Here is a 22,038-nt window from a genome sequence, read left to right as displayed (position 1 = left end):
ATCAACTTCTTCTTTTTTCTTCCTTTTGATGGTGAATCGCCACAAAAAAAAATCCCTTTCTCATCTATTGCCGTTTTTATTTTTGTTTATTTGTAATGTTTTTTTGTAATTTAACCCCCTCAGCAATCGTCAGGCTTTCTTATTCGCCCTTTATCTTTGATGATTTTGCCTCTTTAATTTAATTTGTTTTGATTTTAACATGTTGACTGTTTATTTGACATAATGTAACGTATTGAGTGTGTCAAGTTGACATAATGTACTAATTTGAAATTTTCTTTTATTTACTTTTCAGTGACATATAAAGCGAATTTGACTCTTGGAACTTGGAAAAGCCTTTTCGAAATAATTTATTATCTTAGCTTACACTTTAGATGTGGAAAACCACACCGAGGTGATCCTAAGCGGATTGGACAAATTTCAAAACTTGTTGGTACCAGCGAAAGCAACTAAAGCATCGCGAGCGGCAAATTTTTGGAAAATGATACTTTTTATGCGAAAGTGACACTATTTTGCCACCCAAAGTTGCACCAAAATAAGCTAACCAGCGGTAACACCGCTGCAAGGCCACAAATTTTAAATAAAAAATAACATGGTTTTAGATTTGGAGACTAATTGTAATTTTTGCATTTTGGATTAGATTTTAAACACTGAGGAAGGTAAGTACAGGAAAGAATGAAGCAGGTTCTATCATGTCAATTATATTCTGAACAATAACTTTAACTCTTGTTATGTAAAGTCTAGTTTTTATACCTTAGGCTGTACACTTGCCTTCAAACGCGTCATTTTTTTTGGGGGGGGGGGAGAGGAAGTTGCTTCCCCAAGAATAGAAATTATTATATAATCCATGCCCCTTGACTCTCTGGATATAAACCCTTCTTTCCCCCCCCCATCCCCAAATAAAAATGCTGAAGCTACATCCCTAGCTTCAAATATATGATAACCTATGTCTATGAATAGGACTAGGCTATGTATAGGCCATTTTCAAGCCACTAGTTTACATAAAGGCATTTTATTGCTTATTATGATAGAGTTAATGGCAACAAAGACAATGTTTTAAGCTAGTCAAGGCTGTATAGGCTAATAATAAACATAACCAATCCTAGACTATTTTAAACTAGATTTAGGCTAGGGGTGTGCATCAATTTTTGCTGGCAAAATTCTAGAAAGTTTTTTTTATCTTAGACAGGGGTTAGGATAAGAAAATTAAACTGTCAGTGATGGATCTACAGACTTATGTCTACAAGACATATGTCTTGGGAAGGTATTTTAAAATACCTATCTCTATTCCTTCTCACTCTAGAGGGCATTGACCTTTGACAATTTTTTAATTACAAAAGTGAAACCTTGCAAAATAGATTTTCTACTTAATAGAAGTACAAGTAAATTATTTTCATCTCCACAACTTTGCTCAATCTCAATGCATGAGAAAATCATTGATATAGCTTGAAATAATACTCAAATAGCAGGAACTACATTTTCAAAACTGAAAATTTTGGTAGCCTATAATGTTGTTTTGTCCAAAGTCTAATATGTAGCCTATAGAGCTGTTAAGTAGGCAAATTTCTAAGGCTTAGAAATCAGAAGAGGGTTGACATAGTAGCTTGGCAATATCTTCCTAGAGTATGTTTTGGGCCCTGAATTCATTACTGAAATTTTTATTTTCTTACCTAACCTCTTTCCAAGATAGCTGAAAGTAGTTGGTCTAGATATTACCAACTTCAGGTTAATTTCTGGTATCTGTTTAGTGATTCACTCTCCACAAGAAAACTTGCTGTTAAAATAAAAGTAGCCTATCATTTGACCACACCTAGTACCACTTGATTCCTTATTCAGTAAATTTGTAGTTGTTAACATAATTTAGCTCAGACAAAAGTAAATTCAACAATTGATGTTTTTCTTGCAGTCTTGTATAATCCATTAATTACTTCTGTGAGAAATTATATTTTGAGCCCTTAAGGAGGTCCTAAAAGGTAAAACAGTCCATAATGACCAAAAAAGTTCAAAAAACATGTTTCTAAAAATGTCTAGTGAGAAATAATTGTCATTTGTGGGTGATTTGTGAAAGGTAATTATTTTCTGTTTAGTATCATTTTGAATACTAATTTGCTAAAAAAGAGCCTAAAACTTGTTCAAGATAATGTCACAGCAAAACTGATGTCAATTTTGAGTGGCTCTGGCTCTTCTTAAACATTCCTACAAATTTATTTTCATTATAACAGGTAACTATTACCTTAAATCACAGCTTGGAGTGAAATAAAAACTTTGATCCTGTTGAATTACTCCTTATGGTGACAGTTGCATGCATGGTTGATTAGATTCTGGTGCATCCCAATCAAATCTCCATGGTTTGTCACTCCACTCAGCATCCAGACAGTGTTCAAATACATCTGTTGATTCAGCAGAAACAGTGTTCTCCTTGAGGTTGTTCCAGAGGTTCACAATCTGGTTCAAGAAGAAGCTGCATCTTGCTCCAGTCCCTGCATGACATTTGCAGATTTGTTTTGGGTGTCCTCATGTTATGCAGGAGGGGTCAATCTCCAGGAGCTCATTTTCTTGATTGGTAGAGAGGAGTTTTTGTGCCTGGATCATATCCCCACGTTCCCGCCTGTAGACTAAAGAGGAGATGTTGAGTTCCCCCAGCTGTTCACTGTAGGGCTTGTTTTCCATACTGGCAATCAGCTTAGTGGCCCTTTGCTGGATTTGCTCAAGCACTACTTTGTCCTTTTTGAATTGAGGGGTGGCCAGGATGGTCTCCACCTCCAAACACAGTCTTACCAGTCCTTTGTAGAGCTTGGTAATTACATGTCTACTTCTGCTGGTAATGCTGTGTTTAATGATGCCTAGGGCTCTGCTAGCATTGGCTAAGATCTTCTGTGAGTGGGAGCTGAATTTCAACTGGGAGTCTACAATAACTCCAAAACCTCTCTCCTCCTGAATATGCTCCAGTATGTGGTGACTCCCAGGGCTTTGGGTCATTAGGTGTTGTTGCTGGGGGTTATTGTGTCCAAAGTGTGTGACCTTGCATTTTCAGTGTTGAATTCCAGCAACCATCTTTTGACCCAGGAGCACATGTGGTTGAGATCAGTTTGGAGGGATTGGCAGGTAGAAGGGGTATTGGCAGGACCTATGAATTTTGAACTCATAGGTATTAAGACTAATGAAAATAATAATTATCATTTCTTAATCAACTATAAATGCAAATTTTTTTCTCACTAGCCAGCTTCATTTAGAAACACATTTTTAAACTTTTGTAACTATTGGTCTTTTTCTGTCCTTTAAGGACTGAGAAATACAATTCTTCTTGGAGGTGATTATAGAATAATGAAAAGGAATCAAGTGATACATTCACTAAAATTCACTAATCCTCTGAGGATAAGCTCAAAATTAATCCCCCCCCCCTGATAAGGAGGAAGACATAAAGGTAATCCTTGGTTCACACTAATACACAACAACTCATGGATTCCACTCAGGCAAATTGTACAAGTTTTAACACTGAAATAGTTCGTCAGAGCCATTGAAGCACAAAAACTAGCCTAGTAGTGTAGGCTTTGGAATAGTTCTAGAAAGCCAAGCAACAGTGTTTTACATCTGGTGGACCATATTACATAAAACAACAGCTAAACACAGATGTTTGGCAGATTACACAAAAATGGCTATTTTTGTGTGAAGATGCAGAAAGGTGACCCAGGTAAACAAGCAAGGTTAAAGTTGAGTTGGGACAAAACATTGTCTGGTTTATTTTTTAAAAGGCTCAGGTTTGCTTTTTGTTTAAAATCTAGTCACATATCATTGTTCAGATACCTCACACATCAGGAGAGACCAAAAAAAAGGAGGGCTAAGCAATCTTGACAAATCTGCATATTTAAAATTTTTGTTGCTTGTTCTTCTTCCTTCTTGTTTGTATGTCTAGTGCTTGGGTACACCTTCCTTGTTTATTCTCTCTTAGTAATCATTGTGAAGAAAAGAAGCAGCCCAAAAAAGATTCTTTTGACAAAGTACCTATCCAGGGTCAAACAAAAGCAGGTCATCCCTAAATAGGAAGGTAGGATGTTGTAAGAAAAGGTTTAAGGAAGTTTGCTACTTCTTGTGAGGGTGTAAAGAGTAAGACTTTGAACAGATTAGGATAGAGGAATTGTATGCAATGCTGTGTTGGCCTCAGGCTGCTTGGTGCTGTAGTGAATTGTTAGTAGTAGTAGAACATCTTTGTTTCTCTTGTGTTTGTAGAGCCAATCTTGTGTTTCTGAAAAAAAACCTTCTCATGCTTCCCTCATAGTACACAGTTCCCAAACAAATTCATTTGTTCCTCTATACAATCTTAGTTTACCCCTTTTAAAATAGTCTACAAAAAGATGTAGGAGAACAAATGTTTCCTTTGCCACTGAAATATTACAAAAGTGATTTGTTTATTCTGTTTTTGTTTTTTTACTTTCTCAAGCTTATTATTTGGTGCCTAAATGACATTTTATTTCATATTTGACATAACATTTTGTCTTTTGTTTTCCTTATTTTTTACTCAATTTTTAAATTTATTATTTAATGTGTAACTTCTATTTTATTCCATTTTCAGTGTAACTGTTTTTGTGTGTATGTGTATCCTATTTTGTTTGATGTATGCAGAAAATCTAGCCCTTTCAGACCTTATAATAAGGTATTTCAATTATTTATTAAATTTGCAAATATTTGAATAATTTGTGGATAAGTTATGGATGTTTTACTTAACAAAGCTGTTAATGTGTGATTCTGTGCTTCATGAATTAAGAAAAAATCTAACTTTCTGTCCCTGGAGCTTTCTTTTCTTTCTTTTTATTAGGATAAATTACAGAAATCTTAACAGTATTTACACCCCTTTTCTTAGTGAAGCAACAATAAAAATAAAATAAAACACATTGAAATAATTAACTCAACCAACACTTTTCTGGTATCCTATGTGGTAGCAAACCAAAATAAAGGTTCTAATTTCTTTCTTGTTAGGGTTTGTAAAACAAGCATATTCTTAACATTTATGTATCTGTATGAATACAAGGTGTATTCATAATCATATCAGTAAAGTCCAGTAGAGAAGATAATTCTACCCCTGAGATTAACTTAAAGAACCCTCACCATACCTAGTAACCTTAAGAAGACGATTCTCTTAAAATTTGTTTTTTTTTATTTTTACCCCTTCCCCCTCTTCATAGGATAGATCTGTGCACACTCATTTCTATAGTTATTGTTCTCTTTTCCCACAATTCCCCAAAGGTTTGTCTCAAAGGAATTTTTACTCTTTTCAATAGTTGCCATATAGCTTTACTTTTTGGGGTTACAACCCCTCCCCTCCTTTTGAAGTTTTGTCTTTTGTATCTATGCCTATATGATAGGAAAAATAAATTACCTTTGTGAGCAAAAATTTATGTATTTGACATACTCTATTAACTGAACTTACTCAATTTTGGCCTATTAATGACACTAACTGTTGTAATGTTTTCTATCTAGCCTAGTTATGTGAATTTTTTTTTAGAGCTAATGCATTTTGATTGTGAGTGAGTGCTTTGCCAAATACTTTGAAAAATTAACCTAAGAAATTTCAATCCTCCTATCTATAGTCTTACTATCGTTACTATTTAATAATAACTCTTTAATATTCAGTATAGGAAGGTTGCCAGGATCTTGAAGTGAGACTAAATAAAAAAACAATTTTTTTTTAACTGAAAGTAAGGAGCTAGATTAAAACTTAAAACAAACAGAAATTACTCCAAATATGAAAGAGGGTGTTCCCTCCTCAACGCCCCATTTTTTACGCTAAAGTTTGACTCTTTCTCTCAACTCTGCTTTTTAAAACAGTAAAAAAACTTTAGCGTAAAGAGCGGGTGTTGAGGGATGAAGAGCGGCATCTGTGAAGATGTTGAGCAGGGTGAAGAGTGGAATGTGTGTCTTGTGGCAAAAAATACTAAATTCCACATTTTGTAGATAAGAGCTTGAAACTTCTACTGTAGGGTTCTCTGATATGTTGAATTAGATGGTGTGATTTTCGTTAAGATTCTATGACTTTTAAGGGGTGTTTCCCCTATTTTCAAAAATACAGCAAATTTTCTCAGGCTTGTAACTTTTGATGAATAAGTTTAAACTTGATGAAACTTATATATTTAAAATCAGCATTAAAATGCGATTCTTTTGATGTAACTACTGTTATAAAAATTCCGATTTTTAGAGTTTTGGTTACTATTGAGTCGGGTTGCTCCTTACTACAGTTTGTTACCACAAACTGTTTGAAAATGTTGTGTTTTACTGTTTTATGTTTATTTACGTTTTTAAGGTAAATTTGGCTGGAATCAGACTTATCAATGGACATGAATATAAAATCAGTAGAACCAGATAGAAATAGATACCCACACTGCATTGTCTGGACACCAATCCCTGTCCTAACGTAAGTTGTATACATTGTTTCTATTTGTTTCTTTTGGCACTGCAAAGACTAGTATCTCTGCTAGGAGTTTCGTAAAAGCTCAAAGAAATATGTATAGATAGGAATTTTCAAAGTGTCGACTGACGTCATGAAGTTAGTTGTCGTCATTTTTGCTATGACGGTGACGTCATTAAAGATATTTAAGACATATATGTACACGTAGAAATCTATTAATGTTTAAGTTTAAAATGACTGATGAACTTACAATGGCAAAAGCCAATGAAGATGCTCAAAGAGTCTATGCCAAAAAACTTGCTGCTGATAGAGAAAGTCAGAAAAGAAAGCGTGCCGAGGAATCAAAAGAACAGCAAGGAAACAGGCTTGAGGCTAAAGAACGCAAAACCGCGCAGTTAGATGAAGATCCACCTGGACAGCGAGAGTCAAAACTGAAAATGATAGCGATGATGATTGGGTTTGGGATTTTGACTTGGATAAGGTCATCAATGCCTACCAGATTTTAGTCAAAAAAACAAAGGTTCGGCGATATGTATTTCATAGTGAAGCTGAAAAATAAAGAAGAAAAAGAAAACTGAAAAAAGAAAAAATGTAAAAAACTAAAAAAATACTAAAAAGAAAAAACACTCAAAGAGAAATTACAGACCGGGACACAAATGACGACCGGGACAGAGGGAATATAAATAACGACCGGGACACTCAAAGAGAAATTACAGACTTGGATACCGGGACACAAATGACGACCGGGACACAGGGAATATAAATGACGGCCAGGACACAGGTATTTAAGAATATCGTTCAAAGACAAATTTTTAATTGTAAGAAGACCGTTGAAAGAGAAATTTCTAATTGTAAAATGACTGAAGAACCTACAAGGGCAACAGTACCACCATCGAAGTAGATAACCAGTGGGTTTACGGCCAACCTACCATCTTCAAAGATACCACGATAGGAAGACTCTACACCGTTCACCCCAATCAACATGAATGCTTCTTTCTACGCCTGCTTTTGGTGAATGTACCCGGTCCGACATCCTTTGAGTATTTGAGAACTGTAAACGGTACTATATATGACACTTACCGTAGTGCATGCCAAGCTCTGAATTTATTAGAGAATGACCAACACTGGGATAACTGCATCAATGAAGCGTGCAAAACGTCAACCCCAAGTCAAATTCGTGCACTTGCTCTCCATCAGCTCCTACAGAGTTATGGGAAAAATATAAGTCAAAAATGTCCGAAGATATACTCCATCGAAAACAGTTAGAGACGTCAGATATGACTTTTGATTTCACATCAGAAATTTATAACTACACTTTAGTTATTATAGAAGATTTGTGCGTACGTATGGCAAACAAACCTCTTCAGGATTTGGGAATGCCTTCACCTAACTGTATCGCTGCTGTTTCGACATGTGTAGAATTGGATCGTGAACAAAGTTACAGTACGAGTGATCTATTGTCGTATGTACAAAATAACATTTCCAAGTTAACGTCGGAACAAAAAGACATTTATGATACGATAGACTCAATTTCAGGACGTATACAACTACCTGCTGATTTCTGTAATTTAGTGACGTCCAAAAATGAATTGATTGAAAAAGTATTTCCGAATATTCTAAAAAATTATAAAAATAATAAATGGCTAAGTGAAAGAGCGATTCTCGCACCCAAAAATATAGACGTCCACGAAATCAACAATATTGTTTTGACCAAGATTCGAGACCAGGCAGTCCTTTGCAAGTCAGTCGACACAGTTTTGGAACCAAATGAAGCGGTTAATTATCCATCTGAATGTTTAAATTCCATAGATCTTTCAGGGTTTCCACCACACATGCTACAACTAAAAATAGGCGTACCAATAATACTTTTAAGAAATATCAACCCACCAAAGCTTTGCAATGGCACGCGACTTGCCGTAAAAAAAAACAATGGAAAACCTAATAGAGGCCACAATCTTGACAGGGCCTTTTGAGGGTGAGGCTGTTCTTATTCCTCGCATTCCCATGATTCCAACGGATCTGCCTTTTCAATTTAAAAGATTGCAATTCCCATTTCGATTAGCATTTGCAATCACCATTAACAAAGCTCAAGGTCAATCATTAGAAAAATGTGGTATAGATGTTAATACTGATTGTTTTTCCCATGGACAATTGTACGTTGCATGTTCGAGGGTCGGTAAACCTGACAATCTATTTATATGCAGCGACAATTGGACTGCGAAGAATGTTGTATATTCGCAAGTTTTACGCAGTTAATTTGTATTGTATCTATCTATCTATCTATCTATATAAAAATGAGTTGTGTGTATGCATGTTTGTTTGTTTGTAAAAAAAGCGTTTGCATATGACGTCATTATTAGTGCATACGGCTTTGTATATGCACAGACAATGGGAAAGCCAAGAATGTTGTATATTCGCAATTTTTACGTAGTTTAACTCCTGCAGACGAAATGAATGCTTGCCTGAAAAATTCTAATTTATGGGCACACGTAAAAATATTAAAATTAACTACAAATATGCGTGTCCGATTACAAAACGATGACTCTGGTCAAACATTTTCAGATCAATTGCTGGCAATTGGAAACGGAAAGCTCCCAGTAGTGGGAAAGCCAAAAATGTTGTATATTCGCAATTTTTACGTAGTTTGAAACACATATATAAATCTATCTATATTCACAGGTGGGACACAGGGACACAACTACAATGGCGCGTAACGACTTACTCGCGCGGGGGGGCTTGGGGGGGGGCGCTAAGCTCCCCACCAACTAGGTGTTGGGGTGGCGCGAAGCGCCACCCCAACAGCTAGTTTAAGATATAATCCAAATATTGGGTCCATTTATTTTTCACAAACACTTTTTTTTAACAAACTGTATTACAGGCCAACCAATGGTCAGGGTTGCACAGGTACAGACCTCCTGATTCACGTCCATTGGTCAGGAGTGCAATGTGTGATTGGGGACAAACCATCCGGCGCTTCCTGTGTTTTTCTCCCCCGATTCTCCAGGTACCCATTTAGATTTGGTTCGACTCTGTCTAAGCTTAGAGTCAAACCATTGACCCCTATTCCAAACCAAATAAGCAGCAACACCAGAACTCGAACTCCTGTTCTCAGGGTTTCAATTTAAGTGTGCTATCCTCTCGGCTAAGAGTGGTTAGTGTTCTGTGCTGTTTCACAAACACTGAACATAATAAAGTCCTTGTCCGATACAGGGACAATTATAGTCCTGGAGGCTGTGAATGTTGAAGAAATTTATTCTGTTACTAGTTACTATCATCGTTTTAAAGAATAAATTTCAGTTGTTTTGTATGTTGCATACCAAAGGGATTCAGGTGGGTATTTCCTCATGAATAGAGTCTGTTATTCAACTTCCTATTTTTCTAGAGATTACAAATACCAATATATTTCGCTATGTCTCTCTGCTAGATGGCTTAGGGATCTTGGATTATCATTTACAAAGGTAAAAAAATGCGTGTAAAAGTACCTTTAATAGTTCAAAGAGGTATGCTGAAAAACCATGATAAACTTTCTTGCTTTTTTTTCTTGGTGTTTTTGAGTATTCGTTTATTTTGTTACTCTATGTGGAATTCATATTTTCGTTATTCAAAGTTGAAACAGTAAGTTTAAGCAAATAACATATGACTGAAACATTGTAAAATAAGGATGCTATGGGTAAACCTAAGTGTACAAGTGGTTTGCTCAGTTCAAAAATAGCTAAATCTGGATTGAGGACATTTTTATCAATTTTTTCAAATTTTTTAGACTTAACTAAGTTTTTAGTTGAGTTAATATGTTGGATTTTCTTATCTTCAAAATTAGGTTAACTTATGATTGCTTTTGGTCTTTTTTAAGCAAATCTCAAAATATAATGTATAAAGGGACATTACTTGGGTTTTTGACTAGTTTGTTGTAAGCAGCCATATATGGAGCTTTGATAGAGGCTAATAATAAGACCATATCCAGGGGGTGCTGGTTTTACCCCACACACTCCGAAATTTTGTTGCAACTTTCGTTAAATTTGATAATGTTATTTGTCAATAAAGTTTCGGTCAGAAAGTATGGTTGTATCTAGTACGCCATCACAGGGTATAAATATTGATGGTTTTTCTATAGCTTGATTAATTTACTTGAAGCAGTAAACATTTAATGGTTGGTGTATATAATTTAACTACAATGAACGTAAATACATAACATGATGCCTTTTTTAATCCACTTTCGTAATTTAATAACTGTTCCTTCAGGAAATCAAATTTTGAAACCCGAAGGGGGCCCCAAAAGGTAAAACAGTTCTTATTAATCCAAATTTAAAATATATTTCTAAAAATCAGTTTAGTGAGAAAATAGTCGTTTATAACTGATTCAGAATTGGTATTTATTATTTCAAGTGCACAAAAAAAACTAAAAAAAAACAAACAAAAAAAAATGAAAAAACTAAAAAAAGAAAAAATAAACTAAAAAAAAATAATAATAAAAAAAAATAAACAAACGTCATCGCATTACGTCATCCACTACGTCATCACAAGGCATGACGTAGAACTTAATCGAGTTCAGTAACTTGATTAATTTTCTTGAAGCTGTAAGCATTTATTGGCTGGTGTACATAGTTTAACTACGATGAACGTGAACACAGAATTCTCTCTCTCTCTCTCTCTCTCTCTCTCTCTCTCTCTCTCTCTCTCTCTCTCTCTCTCCTCTCTCTCTCTCTCTCTCTCTCTCTCTCTCTCTCTCTCTTTCTCAGAGAAAAATAAAGAGATTGCACTAAAACTGAACGCGGTTTAAAAAACAAAAACGAGAAAAATTCCACAAGACAGATGATTCAGTAATAACTTATTGAGTTGACAAATTCTATCAATGAAACCTATCTTGCCTTGCGACACGTGGGATTGAACCTCCAAACCTTCCGTCAGAAAGTATGGCTGTATCCACTACGCCATCGCAAGGCATTGATTTTTTTTTATAACTTGATAAATTTACTTGAAGCAATAAACATTTAATGGTTGGTGTACATAATTTAACTACGATGAATGTAAATACATAACATGATGCCTTTTTTTTTATCCACTGTCGTAATTTCATAATTGTTCCTTCAGGAAATCAAATTTTGAAACCCGAAAGGGGCCCCAAAAGGTAAAACAATTCTTATTAATCCAAATTAAAAAAAAAATGTATTCCTAAATTCGGTTTTGTGAGAAAATAATCATTTATAACCGATTCAGAATTGGTATTTATTATTTCAAGTACACAAAAAAACTAAAAAACAACAAGAAAAAAACAAAAAAAAACTAAAAAAAAAAAACAAAAAAATAAGAATAAAATAAAAAAATAAAAACAATTAAAAAACTAAAAAACACAGAAAACTAAAAATAAAATTAAAAAAAAACTACAAAATTAAAAAAATCACACTACGTCATCACAAGGTATGACGTAGAACTTAATCAAGTTCTATAACTTGATTAATTTACTTGAAGCAGTAAACATTTAATGGTTGGTGTACATAGTTTGACTACAATGAACATGAATACATGACATGATGCCTCTTTTTATCCACTTTCGTAAATTATTAATTTTTTCTCCAGGAATGCAAATTTTGAGACCCTAACGGGGCCCCAAAAGTTAGAACAGTTCTTAGTAACCCAAAATTTAAAAATGTATTCCTAAATTTTGGTTTATTGAGAAAAATAGCCATTTATAACCGATTCAGAATTATTGTTTTTTATTTCCTGTGCTTTCATTATTGCAACGTTATTATGGAAAAAATTTGCAGAAATTTTAAAGAACTAAAATGCCCTCAGTAATGACATTAGTTTTGACTATGACGTCGATTTTTTTTTTTCGCAACATCGCAGATCATTAACATTCCTATAATTACAAAAAAGTGTAAAAATTAGCACGACTTTGATGCTTAGATACTAAAAGCCAAAGCAGTGACACAATGGGGTTTTGGTATTTTAGGGGTGAACTTTTTAGCGAAGGACCTGGGACGTTCAATGGGATGTTTAAGTTCTCTGTAGGTTTTTTTTAGGAACTCTTAAAGGCAAATATGAATCTATGGGAATTTAATGTAGTATTATCAAATGTTAATTTTAGTTGGTTGTTTCCTATTATTGGTCATATGGGGATTGCAACAACAGAGGGTGTGATACGTGATTTTGCCGGCCCATACTATGTTAATGAAGAAAGAATGGCTTTTGGTGACCCTGTCAAGTTTTGGCAGTTAGATTTGAACAAGATTGAAGGGAAAAGTGTGGCATATGATTCATCCATATCTGCTTCTGCTGAAGAATATAAGAACCATATGGTAAGATAGGAATATAATATGTAAATTATGTTTTTTGTTTGATTTTTTTTAGTTAATGCTTTTTTTAAACGGTATATTTACATAAAAAAATATATCAAATACCAAGAATCAGATTTTGTCCATGGGGTGGGAAAAAATTGATTATAACAACACCAAAAAATTGCGAAATAATTATAATGATGCGGTTACTATAGCATGACTGGATTGGTATTAAGTTTATTTGGTGAGTGCAATGTACCGAATTTCTAATCAAAACAACAGGAATTATAAGATTGAGACTAAGCCCATCAGTCATAATATACTAAGAAATGATTTTATTACATGTGTATTTTAAACAAAATTAACAATGGATAAAATAAATTTTATAGTATAAACAATTAAAATGAAAATAAAAGTTCATTGAAAAGACATTGGCTAACGGATAGTAACTAATTAATACCTGCTATGTTACTTGTGTCTTATAGCCGCCACACTCAAGTTCTGTCGAGAAGTGAAGTTTGGTTAATGATAATGAAGTAAAACAAAATGTGATGAAGATATAATACTTTATCTACAATATTATGAAGATTACAACAAAGAATTATGGGAGGGGGGCGCCCAGACCGCGTTATATTAAATCCGTAACCTAATCTAGCCTTACCAAATACCAACTAAATATTTAATCAAAATATAGCTACAATGTAGTTTCCCACCGAGTTGAAGCAAATATTGTCTGGTATAAATACCATGAAAACGGGTTATTGTCTCATGTTCGCGATACAAGATCTCGAGTGTGGTGGCTATAAGGCAAAAGTACCCTTTCTATATGTATTGTATGTTTATGTTATGTTAAAATGTATTTTAATATGTTAAATATGTATATTCATTGTCAAAAGGGAAAAAGATTGATACTAAGCTCTCAACTAGAATAGGCTAATAAACTATCCTATTACAAGTATATTATAAGCAAAATAAACAATAAGTAGAATAAATTTTATTGTATAAACTGTTATAATGAAAATACAAGTTAATTAAAAATAAAATTAGCTAACTAATAGTAACTAAATAATACTACATTTAATATATGTTTAAAATATATACTATATTTAATACTATATGAAACAATCTATGTATTGTATTTAAACTATTGTTTCCGAGATAAGGTAAACCGCAACACAGCAGTATCAACTAACAATTGAACAAGATTGAAGGGAAAAGGAAGAGTATAGGAGGAGTAGCCAATTTGGCCAATTTTAGCCAATTAGGAGGAGAACAATTTGGCTCTCAGGTCACAAAATGCTGATATTCTTCTAGTTGCCAGCAGATCCAACGAAAGATAAAATCTTTCAAATCATATGCTGCACCTAAGAAATGATAGCAGACTACTCAAAAGCCTAGAAATAATATTATTATTGATTTTATTAATGATAATTCCGATGAAACTGCAAATTGTTGTTCAAAACAAATAAAACCTTTCATGGATTTTTAAGTTATCCAGAGATGGAGTAAAGATAGGTTGTCAAGTGAGTAGAATTTTGCTTCAGCTGTCGGATTTTACATCACCCAATGAAAAGAATCTCTATCTATGAGCATATTTTTGGTTCACATTGTTTTGAATACGAATGCCAAATTATTATTAATAAAATTGATAATATTAATAATACAATTTCTATTAAAAAGTATAATTAAATATAAAAAGATCGACACTTTTATATAGGTGAAGAAGAGGGTTTGGCAATCTCCAGGCTTTTAAGAAACTTGTGATTGAGATTGCGTTATGAATAGTTTGAATATCTACATCGGAGTCTGGTGGATCGGCTTTCCCACCTAAAATATGACTAAAAATTGGTGCCAGTTGTAATATTAAGATACTGATAAAAATAAAAAAATCAGATATATAATAATGAAAATGTAAATAATCCAATTGTCAATCAAAATGTAATAATCAAAATTTAAATCAAATCCATTTGACTTAACCCCTGTCTGCCTCCTTTGTAAAAATATACAGATCTATAGTGTTAATTTTCAAAAGTAAGTCAGAATGAAAGAAAAAATGGCGACATTATCCCTTAAAAACTTTAGTCTTTAGTGAAGCCTTTGATTTTTAAGTATTTTTGTTTATTCCGAGGAATTTTCTTGCAGTTAAGGGTAGGTATCCAAAACGACGTATTTATGGCAAAATTTTACGGGAATTTTTTGTTAGTTGTTTACGCATATATTATGATTTAAATTTTACTTGTTTTTCCTTTTTCCAGCATAATCTTTGCTGTGACAATTGCCACTCATTCGTGGCATTAGCTTTAAACAACATGGGCTACCACGGAAAGAACAACTGGAACATGGTCTCTATCCTGTTTTATTTTGTAGTACATTCTAGATATATTAGCGCAGTTAGTGTTCTTAAGACCTGGGTACCTTTTGTACTATTTGTCACTCTAGTAGCCGGCTTGAGCTTGCTTGTTCCTAAGTAAGTATATTCCATGTCGATAAGAAGCAAGAAAAAAGTTTTTTTTTTTAAATTAGATTGTTTGTTCAGAAAAGGGTAGTCAGTCTGTTTTCTTTTTAAAAGGGGAACTTCAGTACCCAAAACGCTTCGAAATATTTTTAGGTTAAAAATTTTACCTAAAAAAAATTTAGGTTACAAAGATTTTATTGACTCTTGTGCTATTTTTATCAACTAACAAGAATTAGGCAAAATCGTGGTAAATTAAGGTAAAATATGGAGAAATGTGGTTGCAATTGTGGCAAAATTCTATTTTTCCACAATTTACGGGCTCAATCATTCTCATCAACTGCTCGGATATACTCTTCTTACACTCGGATATAATCTTCCACTCTCCTTACGTACATGATAGCTCTGTGCAACAAGGGCTTTAAATACCCCCTCCCCTCCAGATGTTAAAACAGAGCATTAAACTTCAAAACGAAGTGTTAAAACAGACATATGCTTTAACCAACATTTCTTTGTCATATAATCGTATACAGTTAGCCATTAAAACAGGGAGTGGGGGGCTATCTGCCTTACCCCCCCCCCCCACAAAAAAGGAGAAAAAGTCCGACTCACACAAAGGTAACGAAAATAATTGTAAACATTTTTTTTGCGTTTCGTAAAAAAATGGTTACCCTCCCTCCTGATAAATTACCCTGGATATGGCCCTTTTAGTCATATATAACGTTTTTATGATTCTCCTTCCTTCATGTTGCCTGACGTAGCAGCTATTAAGTGGGTCTTCTACCTATCGATTAAAAAAAATCGAGAGTTAACGCAGAAGTTTTTACTTTTGAAACAATAAAAAGCTTTCCTATTTGATGGAGTAGATAAGTGGTAGTGCTACCAATTACCAATATGTGGTAATTAATCAATTACAATTAAAAACCCATCAATTACCAATATAAGGTAACTTAATATTCCAGCAACTTATATGCAGCTAAAGGAGTATTGGAAGAGTGTTACAGAAAGCTAGTAGAATAGATGGTTAACTGTCAAAAGCAGGTTGTATAGAGAGGGTAGTTAGGATAAATTTGACATGCAAATGATTAATATTCATGAAAAATGAGTAGCCCTCCCCCTCACGACTGGTAGAAAAAATTTTCCTTTTTGGAGAAAAATGGAAAAAATGTAGTATCATGATACCCGGTATAAAAGTTCAGGAGATCTAATCCGTATTCAAACGGGAGTGTTCTAAGTTTATTGGTATAAACCAATATTGACAGCTGTTTTTCTTAGTTTTGTTTTTTTAGAATTCAGGAGAAGTATTTTTTTTTCTTTTTTTAATAGTTACTTCTTATTCAATCGCGAAGTTATAATGTAGTTATTTTGGCTCGTATAGTATTTCGTTTTAGTTTTACTTCTTTTTTCTAAGTTAAAATTTAAGTAAGCTTATACAGCGCTTGAGAAAAATTTTTGCGTAAATTATTTCTGAGACCACATAACCTTTCCATTTTTACATTTTTTTTTATAGATAATTTAAAAATTTCGTAAAAAAAACATTTTAAGATACTAATTGTTCATTGTCTTATGAAAAGTTCTAAACATTTTTCTTAATTTTCATTTGATTTCAATCATAAGATTATACATATTAATCCAGCCCCCTCCGTCCTCTACGTATTTGTCTAATAAGCTTCCCTACTTGTTTCCAAAACTAGTTCATCTCCAATATGTATCTTGCAGGAAAGCAGAAAAACTCATTTTTTCTTTTATAGTGAATTATTTGTTTTTAAAAAGAACGTTTTCTTATGCATTGAAAACATGGCAAAACAACATCCATATGAAAAGCTCTGTTTCGCAGCTTTTTTGAAATCAAAAAAATTAAATACAAACTTTAAATATCCTGAGAACCAAATTGCGAGGTTGCAAATATTTATCATCCCATACTCTTTGTCGGAAAGGGGTAATGTAAGGGCAGCGCTTCGATAAAATTTAAAAACAGCCGATAAGTGAAGTCGGACTCGGAGCTGAAATGAAAAATTACTTTCACCAGTCCAATGATCTATCCATATATCGTTATTTTTGAGTTGGTTGTAGCTTTGAAAACAGTGGGATAATATTATAGATAATTAAGAGATAATTAGATAGATAATATTATAGATAATAATTAATATTTGATGAAAATATACCATAATCATGCTCAGTGTTTGCTCTGATGTTACCCCACTCCTTAATTACTAAGTAAAGTAGCACGCCCTATGCTGCTTTTACATAGCATTTGCTGTATGCATTGAGATAGGCATATAGGGAGGGTTTTGTTTCAGAGGGAATTCGTACAGAGAGCACAATAGAACAAAACTCGACATTCAGGGAAAGGTGAATTACGGCCCCCAAACCCTCTTCAATATCCTCTCTGTATGTACCTCACATGGGTTGATATTATGCGTGATCCTGATTTCCCCCATAATTTCCATACAGAACCCTGGCCTGATTCTTTCCAGATGTGCTGCAGCATTGAACTCTTGTCTAAAAAAAGCAACCTGATATTAAATTAGCTTAAAGTTAGCCTACTATGAATGGGCTAGTTACATTAAAAGAGAATTTATTGTGAGGTGTTGTTTGGTAGAAGCTAAAGCAGAACTACAATTGTAAATTTTAAAGATGTCATTGCGCTAGTGACGGGTTCACCCGTTTTTCTTGCCGTTTTGACAAATCCTCCCCACCCTCCCAATAGATTCATGTGTATGTGGCCTGCAAACACGACTCGCATTAGTTGCAGAATTTCTGACTCCTTAATCATCCCTTAAGAAGTAGCTCAATCCAATAAGCATTATCTTCATTTGCCCTTTCTAGGCGGTATTAACGAACTGGCGTTAAATCAGATATCTGATAAATACTCGCCTTTGTGGGTATGGAAACACCACCCTATTTCTATTTCGATCAGTTTCTCCAAATTTCAACCAAAAAAGCTGGTAAACACCAACTCATGACATCCGATCAAAACTTTGAGGTAGCTATTGTGTTCAAAAATAGTCCCAAGTCAAATAACTGTGCCTCGGGGGTTGACATAATTATTTGCAGCCCGTAGGGCCTAGACAACAAGTTATGAAACTTGACCGTTGTTTACAAATGTCAAAATTCTGGTTTAAGTCCTAAGAAAAAAAGACTTTAGTCCATGCTAGAGTTCAAACTCTTAAGTAAACTGTGTTTAATTTCACCTCGGGTGCAAAACATACACGCAGGATTTTTCTCGAAGGGGTAGGGGAAAACTCCAAAAAAACCAAAACAGGTAATTTACAAGGAAATTAAATGACCCATTTTTATTTCTAGTAAATAAAATGTTCAAAGGTCAATGTGATCAAGTCCGTAAAAACTCAAAAAAAAGAAAAATCATGCCGTTTCTGATTTAATAAGCCAATCATCTGGGTAGGGGAAAACGTTCAGAAATTATTGATGTTTGGTTATATGCTAAAGTATGGAGTTAATTTTGGAATTAGCCCTAATGCTTATGGAATGTCTATAAACTAAAAAAAAAACAAGAATTAATTAAGTAGTTTGACATAAAAAAAATGTAAAAAGTAGATAAGGTCCCATTGCCTCCGCTCCAATTCGTGTAAAGAATAATTGCGTAATCTTATATTGCTTTTTTCCAAACAGCGGTGAAAAATTGTTTTATTATATCCCTACCTTGTGAATGATTGTCCACAACCTATACATGCCTCCTCTGTTTAGCCCTCACATTGTAGAATTTTAGTTGCCCTTCCTCGTTGTTACTGGATTTTGAGTCTGTATATCTGCCCCTGTGCTGTAGGTGTATATTGCTTTGTTGTTTTAGTAGTGGACATGTATTTTATTGTGCAAGACAGCTGCCATTTTATACCTTCTTTCGAAGTTTTATTTTCATTAAAATTCGATCGGTACTTGTTATTGAGATTTTAGGTTTGCCGTTCTTAGGATTAAACTCTACATTTGTTTTTTTTTTTTTTTTTTTGCTCTTGTTTTTGGTTTTGATTCGTTTTTGTTTAAAAAGTATTCCCAGTTTTAACCAGATTTCCTGTGATTAAGGATTATGTCGAGCGAAAGTAGTTGCCAAACAATTTCCATTAGATGGCGATGTGATCCCTCTTCTTTTCTTTTTTTAAAATCATGTAGTTCTGTTGGCCGGATGTCAAAAAGGAGAAAAAAATTATCCAATCAAAAGGATTACATGCTTTCTATTGGCTTATACACCGGGAAAAAGGCACTGAATAAAACGTTAATTTTGCTCTTTCCACGATTGAAAAACTTGGATTAAAATGGGAGAAAGCAGTAAAAACTGGCTAATAAACTTCCGTTAGCCCGTATTATAAAGTAAAATTATATTTTAAGCCTATATAGACTAGGGCTGTCTCAGGCACCATTGCCATAGTAGTTATCATTTTATTTAGAAAAAGGGGTGTTGAGTGGGGATTCGATTGTTGCTACTCTTGTTATTATAGCATCTCTTTTACAGGGGATATGGTTTATGATTACCCTCTTTCAAGATATATTAATAATCAATATATCACAGTATAATCGCTGCCGTCAGAATTGCGCTCTAGTCCCTCCTAATGAGACCAGGTGGAGCCCTAGGATATATAGGAAACTTTGAGTTTTTCATATTGGCTTTATTTGAAATTAATGAACTAACTGTCGATTAGAAATAAGCAAAAAAGTAAACATTTTTATGTATAGCTCAGGACTATATCTGGCCCCATTGGGAGAGAGGGGCTGAGATGTAATTTAGACATAACAATTACTATATTTGAATAGACTATTGAATGCAAAATTTAATAGTGCGTTCTTTTTTTCCTATCTGATATCTACCAGTAAATAAACGTTGACCAAACATAGGCTCGGTGGGTAGCTTACAGTTAAAAGAAGACCTGAAGAAGAAACAAATCAAAAAAAGAATCACCCGCAAAATCAAATCTACTTTTAAGCAGTGTACAGTTGAAATCGCCAATAGCTCGATTGATCAAGACAGTTGATAAAAAAAAAAAATACGAAAAAATATCAGTAGGAAATGGGGTAGTTTATAAAAAAGGCAAACTATGTCACACTTTGAAGGATTATCCGAAATGTCCGTTATCAACGAATGCACACTTCTATTATTTGCAACTTGGCTGGAGATGTCTTCAAGGTGGAATCTTCTGGTGACTACCAGCGTTGATCTCACGTAGAGCAAAAGATCACCATAATCTTAGATAACTTTCCTGGGTAGATGGAATGCTGCATATCCCTCCAGTTTCTGTGCTCACAGTAATTCAATTTTGAGATCCATGTTACAGTTTGACCATTGAAGTCAAATGGACAGTTACGACCAGCCAACAGATGAGACATTAAAAACTCCCATTTTCTATAATTCCACCTACCTTTTGTAGAAAACATTAAACACCCTGTTGGTGACTAGAGAAAGGAAAACTGTCTTGGAAAAGTCAGAAGATGAGAAGTAATAACAAATCGAATTGGCTACTGGGTCGTCAACTTGTCCAACGCTGGCACTGCCACGACTAACACCAGCATGACTAGAATTAACAGAATTAGCTAGAGAAAACTTTTCAGAAAAGAAAAGTCCGTGTCATCTCTAACTGAAAATATTGGTTATAGCTAGATTATTATATTTTATAACTATAGGAGAGGAACTTAGGGATGTCAATATTACTGGTACCCTTAATCTTATTATATTACATGTTGTTCACTTATATAGGATATTCCCATTTTGGGACCCCGTATTTCTTAGTCCCGACTTTGATTTTGCATAGGACAACAGTTCCAGATGCGACCTTGTTAAGGTTTCAATTGCCACATCTTTGTACGTCTTTGTTTTGGCGTAACAATTGCTGATGTAGGGGCTGTACATTATGCGGATGAATGCTTTACATCCGATTGAAATTCGGAAACTTTTTTAATTAATTTTTGTTAGTTTTTTGATTGCAAAAAGTTTCAAGTTTTTAAAAAACTCCTTATTCCAAATTATTATTTTTTTAAACATCAAACTTTCATCAAAGTATCAAAACTAGTAACAAAGTAACAATATCAAAGTACCAAGTTTCAAAGTAAAGAAAAGATCGAAGTTAACAAGGTATCAAAGTAAACAAAGTATCAAAGTAACAATAAGCAACTTGCACAACTTACAACCCTTGCACCGTAAATCGAAGTTGTGTGATTATTGACATAACCGGAACGGATCCGCTCTCTTTGGGGTAGTGGGGGGGGGGGTTAATTCTGAAAAATTAGAAAAAATGAGGTATTTTTAACTTACGGTTAATAATACCATGGACGACTAATACATGGACGACGAGAAATTAGAAAAATACCTCATTTTTCTAATTTTTCAGAATTAACCCCCCCCCATCTACCCCAAAGAGAGCGGATCCGTTCCTGTTATGTCAATCAACACACAAAAGCAGCACAAAAGTTGCTTTTATTTATTCAAAGGCCAAGCTCTGTGATATGGTATGAGGTGATAAAAGCCAAAGACTAAATCATTTACTAAGTTAATAAGCAGTCGTCCATGGCTGCCAAAGTCCAAAACTAGTTCCAGATGTAGTACAAGGGAGTATGCTAAGACAATACAATTAAGATAAAAAAAAAGTAAAATCAGAATTAAATTGGAAGAAGGATCAGGTGAAACTCCGATTACATGTGAAATCAGTCATTTTGTTAAATAGTAATATCATCCTCATCATTTTTTTTCATTTTATTAATACTAAAACACTATTATAAACGTATTGATTATAAACGTACGGATGTACATACATGATATACGGATTTACAGTTGCTGTATACAGTCTTTTACAATAGGTATGGGTCTAGTATTGGTGGAAACCCTTCCAATTCTTTTAACTGAAGCCAAATTGGAATGTGTAAGCGCAATCCCTAGAAATTTTTCCTTATGCAAGAAGAGGAGCTTTGGT

At 34.0% G+C, this 22,038-nt stretch overlaps 1 protein-coding gene across 1 annotated transcript; it reads left to right on the top strand.

Moving 5' to 3' along the window:
* The first annotated feature begins 517 nt into the window (after positions 1-517).
* On the top strand, positions 518-19,020 carry LOC136026553 (transmembrane protein 222-like). Its single transcript, XM_065703239.1, has 4 exons — positions 518-656; positions 6,293-6,403; positions 12,483-12,693; positions 14,928-19,020. Exons 2-4 carry the CDS (start codon positions 6,321-6,323, stop codon positions 15,141-15,143), a joined length of 510 nt encoding a protein of 169 aa, XP_065559311.1. The 5' UTR covers positions 518-656; positions 6,293-6,320; the 3' UTR covers positions 15,144-19,020.
* Positions 19,021-22,038: the final 3,018 nt, after the last annotated feature.

The sequence above is a fragment of the Artemia franciscana genome, chromosome 4 (genome assembly GCF_032884065.1).
Source record: "Artemia franciscana chromosome 4, ASM3288406v1, whole genome shotgun sequence".
NCBI lineage: Eukaryota > Metazoa > Arthropoda > Branchiopoda > Anostraca > Artemiidae > Artemia > Artemia franciscana.
Note: the sequence above shows the minus strand (reverse complement) of the source record. Positions and strands in the feature narration are given on the sequence as shown.

Bases quoted from the DNA above. Each gene is read 5' to 3' on its own strand.
- LOC136026553 (XM_065703239.1), top strand. From the start codon at position 6,321: ATGGACATGAATATAAAATCAGTAGAACCAGATAGAAATAGATACCCA. The intron at 6,404-12,482 runs GTAAGTTGTATA...TGTTAATTTTAG, and splicing joins ACACCAATCCCTGTCCTAAC to TTGGTTGTTTCCTATTATTG. The intron at 12,694-14,927 runs GTAAGATAGGAA...TCCTTTTTCCAG, and splicing joins AAGAATATAAGAACCATATG to CATAATCTTTGCTGTGACAA.